At 38.0% G+C, this 17,090-nt stretch overlaps 1 protein-coding gene across 1 annotated transcript in view; it reads left to right on the top strand.

Annotated features, from left to right (window-relative positions):
• The first annotated feature begins 549 nt into the window (after window positions 1-549).
• Window positions 550-17,090, top strand: part of LOC107728810 (E3 ubiquitin-protein ligase TRIM37-like) — an 18,434-nt gene continuing 1,893 nt past the window's right edge. The window contains exons 1-21 of the mRNA XM_016539085.1: window positions 550-555; window positions 970-1,010; window positions 1,546-1,633; window positions 1,827-1,949; window positions 2,610-2,733; window positions 2,821-2,888; window positions 3,254-3,378; window positions 3,695-3,745; window positions 3,844-3,925; window positions 4,009-4,085; window positions 4,171-4,350; window positions 7,530-7,644; window positions 7,919-8,116; window positions 8,519-8,655; window positions 11,790-11,872; window positions 12,927-13,103; window positions 13,214-13,504; window positions 14,253-14,402; window positions 14,719-14,911; window positions 15,872-15,987; window positions 16,293-16,445. Coding sequence (XP_016394571.1) covers window positions 550-555; window positions 970-1,010; window positions 1,546-1,633; window positions 1,827-1,949; window positions 2,610-2,733; window positions 2,821-2,888; window positions 3,254-3,378; window positions 3,695-3,745; window positions 3,844-3,925; window positions 4,009-4,085; window positions 4,171-4,350; window positions 7,530-7,644; window positions 7,919-8,116; window positions 8,519-8,655; window positions 11,790-11,872; window positions 12,927-13,103; window positions 13,214-13,504; window positions 14,253-14,402; window positions 14,719-14,911; window positions 15,872-15,987; window positions 16,293-16,445 — 2,578 coding nt within the window. The remainder of the gene's footprint in view (window positions 556-969; window positions 1,011-1,545; window positions 1,634-1,826; window positions 1,950-2,609; window positions 2,734-2,820; window positions 2,889-3,253; window positions 3,379-3,694; window positions 3,746-3,843; window positions 3,926-4,008; window positions 4,086-4,170; window positions 4,351-7,529; window positions 7,645-7,918; window positions 8,117-8,518; window positions 8,656-11,789; window positions 11,873-12,926; window positions 13,104-13,213; window positions 13,505-14,252; window positions 14,403-14,718; window positions 14,912-15,871; window positions 15,988-16,292; window positions 16,446-17,090) is intronic.

Genomic DNA, 17,090 nt, shown 5'->3' with positions numbered 1-17,090 from the left:
TTTCCTGAACGCTCTTATCATTAAAAAAAGTTATCAGTGATCAATAAGATTTGTGCGCTATATTACAAGCTTGAGGCACATGAGAAAATGCATAAGGGTGAGTAAATGAAGTCAGAATGTTAATTTTTGGCTGAAAAGATTAGTGCACCCAAAAATGAAAATTTGCTGAAAATTTACTCACCTAAAGGTAATCCAAGATGTAGGTGAGTTTTTCTTCATCAGAACAGAATTGAAGAAATTTAGCATTATGTCACTTGCTCATCAGTGGATCCTCTGCAGTGAATGGGTGCCGTCAGAATGAGAGTCCAAACAGCTGATATAAACATCACAATAATCCAAATTACTCCAGTCCATCAAATAATGTATTGTGAAGTGAAAAGCTGCATGTTGGAAATAAACAAATACATCAGGATGTTTTTTAACGTCAGACTGTTGCTTCCAGCTAAAGTCCTCTATCCATAATAATGCTTTCTCCAGTGAAAAGGTCATTTCATTTGAATCTGGAGTGAAATATGCACAGATCACTAGGGATTATTTTGTCCAGAAGTAATGGATGTAAGTTAAAATGTCTTAATGTTGGATTTGTTTCTTGCTAACATGCAGCTTTTCACTTTACAAGATTAGTATTTTATTATTAATTCAAGATCATTGACTGGAATTGTGTAGACTACTTGTGGATTGTTGTGATGTTTTATCAGCTGTTTGGACTCTCATTCTGACGGCACCCATTAACTATACCGGATCTATTGGTGAGCAAGTCATGGTATGCTTAAAGGGGTCATATGATGCTGCTAAAAAGAACATTATTTTGTGTATTTGGTGTAATGCAATGTGTTTATGTGGTTTAAGGTTAAAAAAACAGATTGGCTGAATACCTCAAGCGTGTGACGGAAATGTTACGCCCCTACCATACTGTGTTTTCATCATACAGTCTATGGTTTCCATGTGTCCCGGTGCGACGAGACACAGCTCTGCAACCTCACAAAACATGAGGAGAACGACAAAGACAAGTGAGTAATACTGAATATTAATACAGTCTTGACAGCTGCAGTAGTGTGTACCATGGGCACTTTTGACCCTGTGGAATAACTATATATAATATTAAATGTGCAATATATACACTACCGTTCAAAAGTTTGGGGTCAGTAAGGTTTTTTTTCTTTTTTAAAGAAAGAAATTAATACTTTTATTCAGCAAGGATGCATTAAACTGATCAAAAGTAACCGTAAAGAATTTGTAATGTTAAAAATGTCTATTCAAGTGTGTGTGTGTGTGTGTTTTTTTTTTTTTTACATTCTTAAAAAGTGTACCACAGTTTCTACAAAAATATTAACAGCGCAAATGTTTAAAACATTATTTATATCATGGCTTTTCATACAGTATTTGAGTTTTCCTAGGAAAAATAGGCATGGTAAAATGTTTCCATATAGAAAAAAAGATGCACCATTGGCTTATGTTTGGTTTTCATTTTCTGGGATGACTAAGTGACCAATTAGTGTAGAGTTAATACTCACTGTCGCTGATTCTCTCTTCTCACCCTAACAGGTGTGAGAACCATCATGAGAAGTTGAGTGTGTTCTGCTGGACTTGTAAGAAGTGCATCTGTCACCAGTGCGCTCTATGGGGAGGCATGGTACGCAATTCTGAATTCAAAACGTATTAGTCAGGCTGGTGAATTGTCATTTCCTCAGATCCAAATGTGTTGTGCTAAAACATGACTGGTCACACATAGGAGCAAATTATCAATGAATAATACTGTGCCTAATATGAATGAATGTCAGTTTGTCTCAAACAGGAACTTGCTTATCTCCTCCACCTCTCCACAGCACGGAGGTCATACGTTCAAACCCCTGGCCGAGATCTATGAGCAGCATGTGACAAAGGTGAACGAGGAGGTGGCCAAGCTGCGGCGCCGGCTAATGGAGCTGATTAGTCTGGTTCAAGAAGTGGTAAGCACCCTCGCTTCTCATTCACGCCCACACGGAGCCATTTAGATCTGTTCTGAGTTGACAGTTTGTAATGGATTCTAGTTTACCAGCCACAAACCCCTTTTAGATGGAACTGCTAATGACAAATCAAATGTTATCTAATTACATGTATTCCTGGTTTGATAAGTGCTTTTGAAGGCATTTTACATAATGTAGAACTCCAGGATGCCAAGAAACCCACACAAGTCCATCAGCTACTGTTTATAGCTCCTACGTCAGGGGATTGTCCTATAGAGGGCGCCACAGCACTAAACAAATGTACATTACGTGGACAAATACATCTAGTGGAAAATCTTCCTAGAAGTGGAAGTTGGAGAGCCAACTCCCTATTAATGCTAAAGCTCACATAGCTGTATTTATGTGATCAAAATATAGTAAAAATAGTAATATTTTAAAATATTACAATTTAAACTTTTATTTTCATGTACTTTAAAGCGTCAATGATTTCAGCTTCATTACTCTATTTTTCAGTGTCACATGATTCAGAAATCATTCTAATTTGCTGATTTGGTGCTCAAATATTTATATGGGAGCGTGTTTGGGTGTCCACATACTTTTTTGATTTATGATATCAATTTTGGAAGTTCTGACAGCTATACCTTTACATTTTATGTTTTTCAGGAGAAGAATGTTGAGGCGGTGCGAGGGGCAAAGGATGAGAGGGTGAGGGAAATCCGAAATGCTGTGGAAATGATGATTGCTCGGCTCGATAATCAGCTCAAGAACAAACTCATCACACTCATGGGTACATACATGCTTTTGTTCTGACAGTTTTCATGTAATCTGACATTTGAGGTTATTTTGGTCTAACGTAAAGTTGATGCACCCACAGGACAGAAGACCTCTCTGACACAGGAGACAGAACTGCTGGAGTCTCTGCTGCAGGAAGTGGAACATCAGGTGTGTGGATCTGGTGTATCAGTAAAATAAAGCAGATGTGCAATGGAGATAGAAGTCTTGAGACTACATTGAAAATGTGCAATTCAACTACAATTAAGACCTGAAAATAAACATTTGTTTTTTTATTTTTATATTTCTAATTGTAAGGTTATAAAGTAGAATGGGTCAAATAAGAAAATGTGATTAACCAAGTACTAATTCTGAATTTGATGTGAAGTTTTCAGTTCAGCTTTTCACTTAAATTATGTAATTACAATAATTTGAAATTAAAATATAGCATTAAATTAGAATTTAGAAGAATTCATGAGTCATTTCAGATGTTTGTAGACTTTTTGATTTGTGACAAGTGTGTTTTCTCCCCACAGCTGCGTTCGTGCAGTAAGAGTGAGCTGATCTCTAAGAGTCCAGAGATCCTGCTCATGTTCCAGCAGGTTCACAGGAAGCCAATGCAGTCTTTTGTCACCACTCCTGTCCCACCAGACTTCACCAGGTACACAAACATAGGCACTGTACCTGTTATATTGCTCCTTCACATACAGAGACGAGATCTCTGTAAGCTTGAACTTTGGCGCAGTCTGTGAATAATGAATAAACATGCACACCTGTAAAAACAACTCTAAGCTTATAAAGCCATTCGATCATAATGTCACTTTGTAGGCCAATACAGTGTGCTATTTCTCCAGTGAGATTTTAGAATAACACTTCTTTATTTATGAGTGAAATTAAGTTTGTGGTGAACTTGTAGAGACATTCCCATTTCGATTTGCAAGATAAATTGCTCACAGTCATATCTCATTTCTTCTCAGTGAGCTGGTCCCTGCCTATGACTCGAGCACTTTTGTTTTGGCAAACTTCAGGTAATCACACTCCCTTTGTCTTTCTTATTAATTTATATCTTAAATGCTGCATTAGTTTTCTTGCTTCATTTGAATTGGTGTTGTCTCATTGCCGTAAGTACTCTGCGGCAGAGAGCAGACCCCGTCTACAGCCCCCCGCTCCAGATATCAGGCCTGTGCTGGAGGTTGAAGGTTTATCCGGTAAGTTTGTCACCCGTAACACGGTGACAAATTGAAATTTACAGACTCTTCCTATTCTCACAGACGTTGTTGTTGTGTTTTAGGATGGCAATGGCGTTGTTCGAGGAAACTATCTCTCTGTTTTTCTAGAGTTGTCAGCTGGACTCCCAGAGACGTCCAAGTAGGCTGCACTTGCTGTCCTGTCATCCTGCTGTGCAGTGTCACAAATATTGTTTTTAAAGTCTAACTGGTTGAATTTCTTCCAGGTATGAATACAGGGTGGAGATGGTCCATCAGGCCTCCAGTGACCCCACCAAAAACATCATTCGAGAATTTGCATCAGACTTTGAGGTGGGCGAGTGCTGGGGGTATAACAGGTTCTTCAGGTTGGACCTTCTCGCCAGTGAGGGCTACTTGAATATGCAGACTGACACTCTTGTGCTCAGGTGCGATCTTGCAGCTGAATTTTTGACTTTTTTTATATAAATAATAATAATTCATTTTATTTAAATGGTGCCTTTCTAAACACCCAAGGTCACCTTACAGCAAGCAAATTGGTAAAAACAGTAGTTAAACAAATCCTGTTAGCATTGCAAAATTCAACAGCACAACTGCATACAAGCATTATAAATACAATAAAGGCTTAATAAGAGCAAGTCATAAGAAAGCCTGGGTAAAAAAGATAAGTCTTAAGGGGGGAAGAGAGTTCCATAGGCGAGGGGCCGCAAAACTAAAAGTTCTTGCTCCCATGGTGCTTAAACATATACGAGGCGACACAAGAGAGATCAAGTGTGAAGACCTGAGAGTGCGAGAAGGAGTATAGATGTGGAGAAGGTCAGTAAGATACGGTGGAGCAAGGTTGTGAAGTGCCTTAAATGTGAGAAGCAAAATTTTGAAATCAATGCGATACTTTACTGGGAGCCGGTGTAAATGTTGGAGAACTGGAGAAATGTGCTCGATTGATGAAGTCCTAGAAAGGACATGAGTTGCAGAGTTCTGAATCAGAATGAGTTTATAGAGAAGTTTAGAAGGAAGACCATTAAGGAGAGCATTACAATAGTAGATACATGAGGTAACCAGTGCATAAATAAGAACTGCAGTATTATTCGTTGTGAGAGAGGTATGGAGGCAATTAATATTACGCAGGTGAAAATACGCAGTACGCATAATATTATTGACATGAGCTTCAAAAGAAAGTGTGCTATCCAGAATGACACCCAAACTCCTGACCTGCTGAGAAGGACAAATTGCATCATTATCGATATCCACAGTAAAAGAATCAGATTTAGTCAAAGTAGATTTTGTACCAATAAGTAAGACCTCAGTTTTATCACTGTTGAGTTTTAGAAAGTTGGCTGAAAACGAGTCTTTAACTTCAGCTAAACATCTGGTCAAGGAAGGTGGAGGAAATGAACTAGAGGGTTAGGAAGACGGGTAAAGCTGGGTGTCGTCGGCATAGCAGTGAAAATGGATACCATATTTCCTGAAAATATGGCCAAGAGGAAGTAAATAGATGATGAATAAGAGTGGGCCCAAAACAGAACCCTGAGGGACACCAGTAGTAACTGTAAATGGTCTTGATTTAAAATGTTTAATATGAACAAACTGAGTGCGACCGGTAAGATAAGACCTAAACCAGTACAGGGGAGTGCCAGTGATCCCTATAGAAACTAACCTGTCCAGGAGTATCTTGTGCGAGATCGTATCAAAGGCCGCACTCAGGTCAAGTAGGACAATTATTGTTAATAAACCAGAATCAGCTGCCAATAACAAATCATTAGTAATTTTGACAAGAGCAGTCTCTGTGCTATGGTGGGGAAACTGGATTGGAATTGCTCAAACAATTTATTATTGGAGAGATGATTGTGAACTTGAGCTGCAACAAATTTTTCCAAGATTTTAGAAATGAATGGCAAATTAGAAATTAAATTCAAGTTTATTTGTATAGTGCTTTTCACGATACAAATCGTTGCAAAGCAGCTTTACAGAAAATTACGTTTCTACAATATATTTAGTAGTAGCTTATCAGTGGTGGCTATGTCAAGTTGATGTACACATGGCAGAAATGTACGGTAAAAATCAGTTAATGACGTAATCAAACACAATGAACACTAAAGAATAATAATGTGCATTTGATCAGATATAACTGCAGTACAAGATTATGATATGCATTATGTGAATGTTTGGCTAAAGAGATGTGTCTTCAATCTAGATTTAAACGGAGAGAATGTGTCTGAACCCCAAGCGTTATCAGGAAGGCTATTCCAGAGTTTGGGAGCCAAATGCGAAAAAGCTCTAAATTGGTTGATAATTTTCAAAATTTGACTGATCAGTCCCTGATTTCTTTAGTATAGGGGTAATAATAGCCGTTTTAAGAGAAGAAGGTACAGAATCCGAAACAAGTGAAGAGTGAATAATTTTAGTAATTAATGAAGACAAAGATGGTAAACAAGTGAGTAGGCAGTGGGTCGAACTCACAATTAGTTGTTTTAGATTTTATGTCGCAAATAGTACCTTTAATATTTTTTACTCGGTTATTAAATGGGTCATGAACTGAGAAACCAAATTCCCTTGGTCTTTTGACATTTAAGAGGTCATTGTGCTATAAAAACATCCTGTAGGTTTTAGAAGTCAAAACTTTCTTGTTAGTCTAAAAACAGCTTATATTAAAGCCAGTCTGCCAAAACGACCTTCATGATGTAATGACACCACCTCCGCAGAAGAAGATCAAACGCCTGCTTCTACATCGCTGCCTGTTTAGCCCCGCCCACTGATTCACACACGTAGTGTAAATAACGAGAGACGAACACAGGTCTACACAGAAACCCAAAGATAAAGATGGCTCAGAAGACAGCAAAACGCTGTGCGTGCCAACATTAGGAAAGAGTGGATTAACTTTATTTTTAATGAAGTTTCAGAACACGTCAGTAAGAACTTGGTCCTTTGTTCACTTGATTTTACCGCTGATTCATTTACAAATAAAGCACAATTCCGAGTGGGATTTTCAGAAAGATTGAAACTAAAAGAGGATGCTGTGCTGACTATATTGGATCAGGAACAGTAATGTTGCAACACACAGTTTTGTGAGTAACCGTTTATATTACGTGATCCCTATTGCTTTGTCTGTTAAACAGATCGTTTGAAATAAGTATTTATGCATTTTAAACCTAAATCACTGCAGCGTCCTTTTGTGAAGGATGTAGGCTGGCAAACATACACAACTATTAGCCAGTCATAGCAGTGGGCATTTACTTCTGAGTCTACTATCCGCCACGCCTATTCAAACGCAGAGTTCTGATGAGGGGGTTAAAAACAGGACAGAAAATAGCCTATTACTTCTAAATTATGATGTTTTTGAATAAAATTTCTTGATAACATTATAAGTGGACAACAGAGAACAGTAGGCCTACAAAATAAAAAAAAGTTTTTCTTTTCATGCACTTCATGACCCCTTTAAAGCCTGTTGACACAGCAAGCGTACAGTATTTGTGTTCAATGGAATGGGAATGGAATTTCCTCCTCCTTTAGAATTACCATGAAATGCATGATATACTATCCAAGGATGTATCCAGTGTATGCTGTCTTGTTCATTTCTCATGCTCTGCCTTTTCAATTAATCTCACAGGTATCAAGTGCGATCACCTACGTTTTTTCAGAAGTGTAGAGATCAGTATTGGTACATAACTCAGCTGGAGTCAGCCCAGTCAAGCTACATTCAACAGATCAACAACCTAAAAGAGGTTAGTGTTAAAGTTTTATGTTACCCTGAATACATCCTACTTAGAATCTGGCTTCAAGAAACTGCGTTGTTTCAAACGTGAACCGAATTTGAAATGGCCACTTCTTTCTATATAGACTGAAGCGAGTACATTTATGAATGCATTAGGTATCCATGTAATATTTATGCTGTAACATGTAATGCCTGTTGATGTTTTCAAACTTAATTAAGAAACACTTCTTTCAAATTGTGTTATGTCATGTATGCTTTTTATATTTTGGTGTATTTCTGTTCAGAGGCTAGCTATAGAACTGTTCCGTCGGCAGAAGTCGAGGAGTTCCTCTCCATTTGATCGGCATCTCTGCCCCACGACTTCCTCCGGGAGAGACTCCCGTCAAGGAAAGAGCTCCGTACTAGAGGAAGGGAGTCAGGCAGCCTCAGCAGAGACAAAAGAAGATGAGGATGAAGAGAAGACCCAGCATGATGACTCTAATGTAAGGCCTGTCAGAGCAGCATGGTGAAATTCATTGCTATTATTTAACATTATTTTAGCAATAAAATCTTCAACTTTTTCTTGTTCACTTTGAAAACTAGAAACGTTTCTTTTTCGTTTTCTTTTTTACTCCCCCTAAGATATTATCCATCATTTCATCATAGCCACATCTTAAACATCTTTTACATACACACTCTTACATCATCATCTGCTTTTAGGCATATGCTATTCAAATCAGATTACACTCATTGTGATCTCTAAAGAAAACAAGCCTACATGTAATGTAGTGAACCTGAAGCACTGACAGCCACATTACTTGAATCATTTTCATGCTTGGAGCTATTTGATGTTATATTGCGCACATTAGGAACAGTTTGATGATGATGTGTTGATGCAATGTTAGGAGTTGTCTGACGGGGATCTGGAGGTGGACTGTCTAACTGGAGATGAAGATGTCAATCCTCTGGACGGTAGTAGCACCTCTGGGAGCTCCACAGCCACTAGTAACACAGAGGAGAATGATATTGACGAAGAGACCATGTACGTACAAGATTTAAAAACCTCTTTGCTAAAATTTCAGAATATGATTTTTGAAGCAGTACCATTTGAGGCCCACTGTTATAGTCACCAGTATAGTTAAAAAAAATGTCACCATTTACTTAATTTTGTGCTTTTGTCTTGATCTTGTTTTCCATTTCTTTTTGAATGACAGTCTTGATAGTCTATGTTCATTTTCTTTCTTTATATGGAAAAATGCAGCTTGGAGTTTTTTCTGTTTGGAGAATTTTATTAGAAAGAAAGAAACTAAAACAAATTTCTAACAACATGAGGGTGTATAAATAATGATAGGATTTTTATATATTTTTTTTCTTTCAGCTGAACTTTTTTTTTTTTTAACCCAGGCAGAATCACAGCAATGATTAACAGTTCTGATGCAAACCTAACTGAATGAGCTATAATTAAAGCCATTAATAATAATAATATTATTTTACCATACTTGTTGGAAGACAGCACTTGATGAAGTCACAAGCTTCATTGTGGGATATATGTAGATAATGTAGGTCTTTTGAAAGTGTTTCTGGCAAAATCGTGATCAGCTCTTATAGTGTTTTTCCTTTTTTCCCCCTCTTAAAGCAGTACTCATCATTTGCTAGGTCACGTCCTCATGGTGTGGTAAATACTAGTGTACTAAGATTCTCGCACGAGATGGTGCTTTGTGTGCCATAGGGTAACAGCTGTATCCTCCCCCCGGCTGGAAAGCACAGTTTAATTAGGGCTGCTACCACATTTGTGACAGGCATTCCCTCGTACTCTGTGTTTAACCAGAGAGCTGTTCTTTCTGTCCTGTCCTATCACGATCTGAGAGAATGAGCAGTATTGGCAGCTTTGACTTGTGTAGGCTCTGTGAGAGCGCTTGTGTCTCTGTAGTGAGGTGTTGGAGTCAGAACCTCACATTTTTCTGCTCATGCTGCCGGCTACCGCCCGCTCACACAGCTCTCAAACGCACACACTGCTCCAACCAGATGAGACGAATGAGTCATCAGAGCCTCTGCCTCCTGCTTACAAATGCTCGTTCTCACAGTCTCTGGCTTTTCCAGTGTGCACACACACTCGTGCTCTCTTGTTCTCAGGCCCACGCACATTCTCTCACACCTTTGACTCTATTTGCTGGAGTGTTTTGTGTGAGCTCTTCATGTTGGCTTTGTAAAGGTGCCCATGCACTTACCGTTACCCAAATGCCGCTTATTCAGGATAAAGTAGGGGAAAGAGGGAATTATGGGGTGTTAGGCTCTGTTTACAACTGGTATTATCATCTCAAATGGGTTTCCTGTGACCACTTGAGATTGCATATGGATTTGACTTGATTTTTTTTTATGATCACATGTTGATACAGCACAAAAAGCTTCAATTTTTTCTTTTTTTTTTTAAACTCGTCAGATGTTTTTAAAGTTCTCTGTGCTTCATGTGTGCTTCATCTGTGCTTCACAGGCATCCTGATGTCAGTCAGGCAAACCTGTGAAGTCTTGTGCATAGAAACAGCGTCACACACGGCGGCCTAGAGTGAGCAGAGGCCGGGGGCTACCGTGAGGAACGGCTGGAGGGTTAGAGTGAGCAGAGGCGGCGGGCTTGAGACCGGCACGGCCGGTGATTTCGACGAAGGAGCGTCCGGAAGGACATGTGACGACTCCGGGCTGGACTCCGCTTCGTCCACGGTGAAAGCCGATCCGGTGATCGACAGCGCAAAGTTGTAGTATTTCCTCAGCAATCAGCACGGATCAGCTCCAGGCATGACGAAGCAGATATCGTCCTCTTTTGGAAGGCCAAACAAAGTAGTTTCGCTTTCACAACGAAGCACACAGCGTCTTTACAACATGGCGGCGGAAACAACAAAACTACAGCGAGAATAAAAGTTACGCCCTCTTTCTTTTTTTTGGGCGGCGTTATGCAAATCTTCCCATATAGCAACATAGATATGTGGGGGCGTGTTAGAATGAGCTGTTTTAGGTAGGCGTGGCTGACTCTTAACTTTTATAAAGAATATCGCTTTGGATTTGAGACTTTAGTCTTTGCAACTTTACAGATCTTCTTTATGCACCAAGAGCTTGTAACACTCCAAAGAGAAAGGAAAAATTGAAATCGCATCATATGACCCCTTTAATCAAATGTCTCAGTTTGATCTCGTTGTTGTTGTTGTGTTTTTTTTTGTTTTTTTCATTTAAATCTGCAAAAAACCTTTGTTTCAGCACAGTGGTTTACCAGGTAGTAGGTGGTTGGTCATGTTTTTCCAGAATGCATCATGACCGATTAGCAATTTCAGTACAAATGCAATGATGTCCAATTACATATGATTAATTTTATTATTATTATACTTTTATTAATCATCTTTTTCAATATAAAGAAAGCCTATTGTTTTATGTGTATTGTTGGGAAATAATAAATTTGTTTTCTTATTATTTGATTTATTTTTTTTATATTTTAGCTTTATATTTAATATTTAAAAAAATTAAAAACCTATTGTTTTCATGTATATGGAGGGGAATTATGCATTTATTTATTTTATTACTTTTTATTTTTATTTTCTAAATGAGTTAATGAGAGTAACTTTTTTTTTTTTCAATATATAAAGAAAATATATAATTTTTTTGGTAAGGCCCGTGTAAATACTAGCAGGGTAAGCAAACATTTGTTCGATGTATCCATGTGAAGTCGAAGCTCTTAGCTTCTATAAATACTGTAGTGGATCAGCGCAGAGAACCGCTGGAGGGGACGGAGTCATCACACAGTTGAGCCTGAGACAATGGTGCATGTGTTACCCTTACACACACACACTCACATATACATACATAATCAGCAGGATGCTTGGAGCAGAATGCTTTCAACACCCCCTGTGGAGCAGCTTATTTCAGACTATACCACTTCTCACTATTAACAGGGGGAGCCACGCAAACGAATCCTGGTCTATTTAAAGCATGTGGCGATACACTGGGGACATAATGCCGGCCACACCTCATTTAGCTCCATTGGGATCCAACTAATCATTCAAAACCTTTCTACACTTAAACCGAAATTTTAGCGCTGATCTGGTTATGCATTGTAGATTTGTTTACTTGCTGCTCACATTCCACTAGTACCAGAGAAATAACACAAGTGTGATTTGTTTTTATCCGTTATAGGTCTGGTGAGAATGATGTGGAGTACAGTGGGAATCTAGACCTGGAGGAAGGTGAATTACCCGATGATGTTGCCGGGGCAACAGGTGAACCAGTTTCTCTGTCCAAGCGGCCTCATTGATTCAAATAATGAATCAGTTATTTCTAATGAAAAGCGAGTGTCATGCATATGGCAATTTGGTGTGTTGAAACACTTGGCTTTGAAGTGTCATCGACTGCGACACCCTGTTAATCAGTTGTAGTGATGTAACTGAGCCAAATTACCATATCAGCCTTTGAAGATTGACTGCAGAATCTGCAGTTTAAAACACTGTCAGAGCTTCTGCTGCAAGACGTTTAGTGCTCACTAAATTGAAATGACATTTAATAATTCCCACAAAAAAAATACCTAGGACTATAATGTTTAACTATATGACAATAATGTAATAAGTTAAAAAGTAAAAAATAAAATGATGTGCACGGATAAATCATTAATAATAAACAATTCAATTTCCATACAAAAATAGTCCATTTTGATTTTCATTGTGACTTCAATTAAAACTAAAACTATTAAAATAGTTTTTCAGTTTTTGAAAAAAAAACTAAAACTAAAATACAAATATTAGATGGAAAAACTTTTTAAATAAAAAAATATTTTTTTAAATAATAAAAAAAAAAATTGTAATAAAAAAAAAGCTATTTTTAAATTTAGCTTTAGCCTTAGTAATTTTAGTACATCATCTTAACTGAAAATTTGAAATGCTGCCTGGCTTTAGCTAAAGATAAATGTAAAAAATAAAAATTGAAATCTAAATAAATGTATTCAGGGGGAAAAAAACTGACAAAAGCACATAAAAATACTAAAACAATTAATATGCTAATAATAATAATAGTATGTTAATAATAATACACACAATTAAAAAAATTTAATAAACATTACTACCTTGGGTTTTGCAATATTTACAAAAAAATTTAACTGTCCATATGCTGCATATTGTGATGTAATCCACTGTAATGTACTCTCTCACAATTATGATAAGTTCTCTGCCTGTACTTTTCATATCTCTACTGGCCACCACCTCTACATGCTTACCTATTGACTATAGCTGCATAATGCTAACCTTACACAGTCTGTACTAACTGTCTCCCACTGCTGGTCAGGAGGTTCTGGTGCAGGTGCCCGGGGTTCAAGGCGTGGGGCAGGTGCAAGCTCAGCCAGCCTCCTGGAGATCGACCCGGTCATCCTCATCCAACTACTGGACCTGAAGGACCGCAGCCATGTGGAGTCACTGTGGGGGATGCAGCCCCGTCCCCCTACCTCTCTCCTCCAGAGCCAAGGTGTCATTGATGTGTTCAGATTGGAGATGGGAATTATGAACATGAACTCACTCTGAAGTGACTATAAAGTCGACATGATTCATGACTCATTAACCGTTTTTGATTGACAGCCGCTGCAGTGCCTTCTCGTAAAGAGCGTGAGCGTCGGCCTCAGGCGGTGCGTCGGTCGGCCCCAGACTCAGGGGTCCTGATCAGACTGAAGGCTCAGATGGCAGAAGTGCGCAGTAAGATGTCAGACGTAAAAGGACAGCTGGAAGCACGCAGTGGAGCCGGTCGAATCTCCTCTCAGGGAGCCTCAAACCACGATCAGGGCCCCTCCATGGACTCGGAGATGGGGCCCAGTCGCAAACCCAGCGAACTGCTCTTCAAAGCGCCTGTCTCATCACGACACTCTCGAAGTGGTATGACACTGACCTAGATTACCTCATATGACACATAAAACAGTTTTTTTAGTAACATGAAGTTTAGATTTTAGATTAAAATTTGTATGGATTTGTAAAAGTACTTGTGTAATTTAGGCGCTTTTTTAAAAGTTTGTGTACTTTAAGGACAAATATAGCATGTAGTCTTTACAATTATAATGAGCTCCTAAAACTGATTGACAATTGTATTGATTATTAAATAATGAACAAAATGTTCTTTAAAATACTTTCAGATAGAGTATCGCATATCACACTGCATGAAATGTCAAAATGAGGCAGCGAAAAGTAATGGTAAAGATATTTATAATGTTACAAAACATTTTTATTTCAATGTTCTTTCTATTAGTCAAATAATCCTGGAAAAAAGTCGCATTTTCCATTTAAAAAAAAAATACTAAGCAGCACAACTGTTTTCAGCATTGAAAATAAAAAATGTTTCTTGAACACCAAATCAGAAAATAAGAAGAATTTCTGAAGGATCATGTGACACTGAAGACTGGAATCATGATGCTGAAAATTCAGCTTTTCCATCACAGGAATAAATTACTTTTTAAAATATATTAAAATAGAAAACACTTCCTTCAAAATGTTATAATATTTCACAATATTACTGTTTTTACTATATTTATAATCAAATAAAATATAGCCTTGGTAAGCATAAGAGTCTTCTTTCAAGAACCATTAAAGAATCTTATATTGTTGTAGATTCAGTGTGACTTTGTTTTAGGAGTGAAGAAGGCTGGTTCTCCTAAGCAGGAGAGCGTGGGAGCTCTGGGTGGACTGTCACTGCGCAGGGCTGTGGATGCTGGGGAGAAAGAGCTGAGAGGAGCTGGACGAGACTCCCCTACTGAACCTGAGGGACCCTCCTCTTTGAATGGTCAGTACACTACACTACACATCAATCTACTAGTTTATCATCTCATGCAGTTTTTCAGCATCTTGCACCATAAGCATTGCATTTTTAAGATGCCATGTCAATCTAACCTAACCTAAACTGACTACTTAACTAGTTGTTCAGATAACATGAAAATGTCATTTTGCTCATCCCAAGATGCAACAATAGCTTTAAAACCCTTCCAATTACGCTAGGAATAATCTGAAATGTTAATTTTGAGAGATTTCTGGGAAACTCAACCCTGATATTACAAGGTGTATTCAAATCGTTTAGAAATGACGCTATCTGTGTTTTGCAGGCTCGCTGAAAGCACGCAGTGTGCAGAGTTCTCCTCCATCGCTGGGAAGCAGCTCCTCTTCCTCTGATAAGCCCTTTTGCTCCAAACATGAGGAACTTCTGTATGGAGCTTCAGCTTCAGACCTGTTCAGTGTCACAGGCCTCAGTGGAGCAGCTGCTCCTGCCACCAAACAGCGCAGGACTCCAGCCGTGGGGTAATGTACAGAAACAAGCCATCAGCAGCACAGTGTATTGTTTGTGTGTGTGTGTGTGTGTGTGTGTTTCCATTCATAAACAAATGCAGTAAGTGAGCCTGAATGAAGGTTGCTGTTTTCAGATCTAGAATAGACATTAAAACGCGCAGCTCCTTGGTTTTATTTTGTCATTACATTCATTGTTATTATTGGAATCTCTTAAGTTTTCTTCTGACGCTGTAAATCAGTGGTTGGCCTTGATATTTACTTTATTTAAGAGACTTATGCTTTTTTTTCTCACATTGCATGGTTAAATGACACACAATGGCTTTCACCATGCTAATATTTGACTTTTTTTAGTTTTGTATTGGTTTTTGTTTTACTGTTTTGATTTGTTTTTGGGTTCGATTTTGTTTAGTAGTATTTGTTGTTAGTTGTTTCGCATTAAATACTTGTCACACATTTGCTTTTACCATCCTAATTTTTGTTTTAGTTTATTTCATGTAAAATTTATTTATATTTGGCTTTTTCTGTGTTCTTTGGGTTGGTGTAGTTTGTTTTTTTTGTTTGTTTGTTTTGTTTAGCTTAGTTAATGCTAATATTTGGCTTTTTGTTTTTCCTGTTTTGTTTTGTTTTCCATGAAATAACATGACACTCTTTTTTCACCCTTACTTTTTTAATATTGTGTTTTAGTTTGTTACAGTCAGCATGCCGATGTTTTGTTTTGTTTGTTTTGTCTTTTTTCACATAAATAGCATGACACACAATTTGTTTCTGCCACGCTAATATTTGCTTTTATTTTGGTTTGTAAAATTTGAGTGTGCCAATCTTTAACTTTATTATATTTTAATATAACATTTTGCATTTTTTTTTAAATTTGTTGTTGTTTTTTTTGTTTCTTTGTTTTATTCAGTCGTTTTTTTTTTCACATATAAAATGGCATTAAAAACATGTTTTTTTTAATAAGGTTGTATCCCTCAGGTCTGGCCTGCTGACAGACAGCTCTCTTAACTGTGACCAAGAGGGTGCCGGCGAGATCCATCAGTCACTGCTGTCACTGGCTGAACCATCCTCTTCCTCCTCATGCCCTGATGAAGGTGAGACATGAAGATCGATCCGTTCTTGAAAACTCAAAAACAGGAAAAAACATGGGGTATAATTATACTGCAGCAAATTACACTAGTGTTGCATCGATGAGTCACTGCACACGCTGTGAACGAACACCACTGTCATTTAATTGAACATCAAATTTCTCAGGAAATTACATTTGTTCAGGTGCTTCATGAGTAACACTCTCTTAGTGTGCAATAGGAAATAAAGCACAGCTACTACTACAAAAAAAAAACTTTTCTCAGTACTGACATCTGTCAGTTCATATAAACGTATGATTGTCTGTCCATAGGTCTCCTCAGCCAGAAGCAGCCCCACCATGTGCTGCCGAGCATGAGCAGTGACAGCGAGCTGGACTGTGACACGGAGAATGAGAATGAGGATGAAGTGGTGGCTCTGGAGGCTGGAGACTGTGCGTTTGACACCAGATCTCTACCCTGCCCAGGTTCATATCCCACATACACTGCTACCAGCCAAACATTTGCACATATTTCACTCAACTTGTCTTTCAGTTTCAACTATTCAACTTTGGTCTTTAAACTTTTTGAAATTACAAATGTCAGTTCAGATCAAATTGAAAATGTAACTTTATTTATTTATTTAACATATGTACACTGCCGATCAAAAGTTTGGGATAAGCAAGATTTTTTTTTTTTTTTTTTTAAAGTATCTTTTGCTAATCAAGACTGCATTTATTTGATCAAAAATAGAATGTAATATTGTGAAATTTAAAACAAGTTTTCTATTTTATTAAACTTTAAAGGGGTCATATGATGCTATTTTAAAGATCATTATTTTGTGTATTTGGTGTAACAGAATATGTTGACGCTTTAATGTTCAAAAAACACATTATTTTTCAAATACTGTACATTATTGTAGGTTCTCTATGCCCCGCCTCTCTCAAACACATAGTTTTCAACAAAGCCCCCTCCTTTGACAAACGCAGTCTGCTCTGATTGGCCAGCTGACCCAGTGCATTGTGATTGGCCGAACACCACAAGCACGCGTCGGAAATGTAACGCCCCTTACCATAATCGCGAGCTTCATTCAAAATAAATGTAAAGACAGAGCCCGAAAGGGGAACAGAGTC

Source organism: Sinocyclocheilus rhinocerous, unplaced genomic scaffold (genome assembly GCF_001515625.1).
Source record: "Sinocyclocheilus rhinocerous isolate Xijiao unplaced genomic scaffold, SAMN03320098_v1.1 scaffold397, whole genome shotgun sequence".
Taxonomy (NCBI): Eukaryota; Metazoa; Chordata; class Actinopteri; order Cypriniformes; family Cyprinidae; genus Sinocyclocheilus; species Sinocyclocheilus rhinocerous.
The sequence above is the reverse complement of the archived record's forward strand: the minus strand, read 5'-3'. Positions and strand labels throughout refer to the sequence as shown.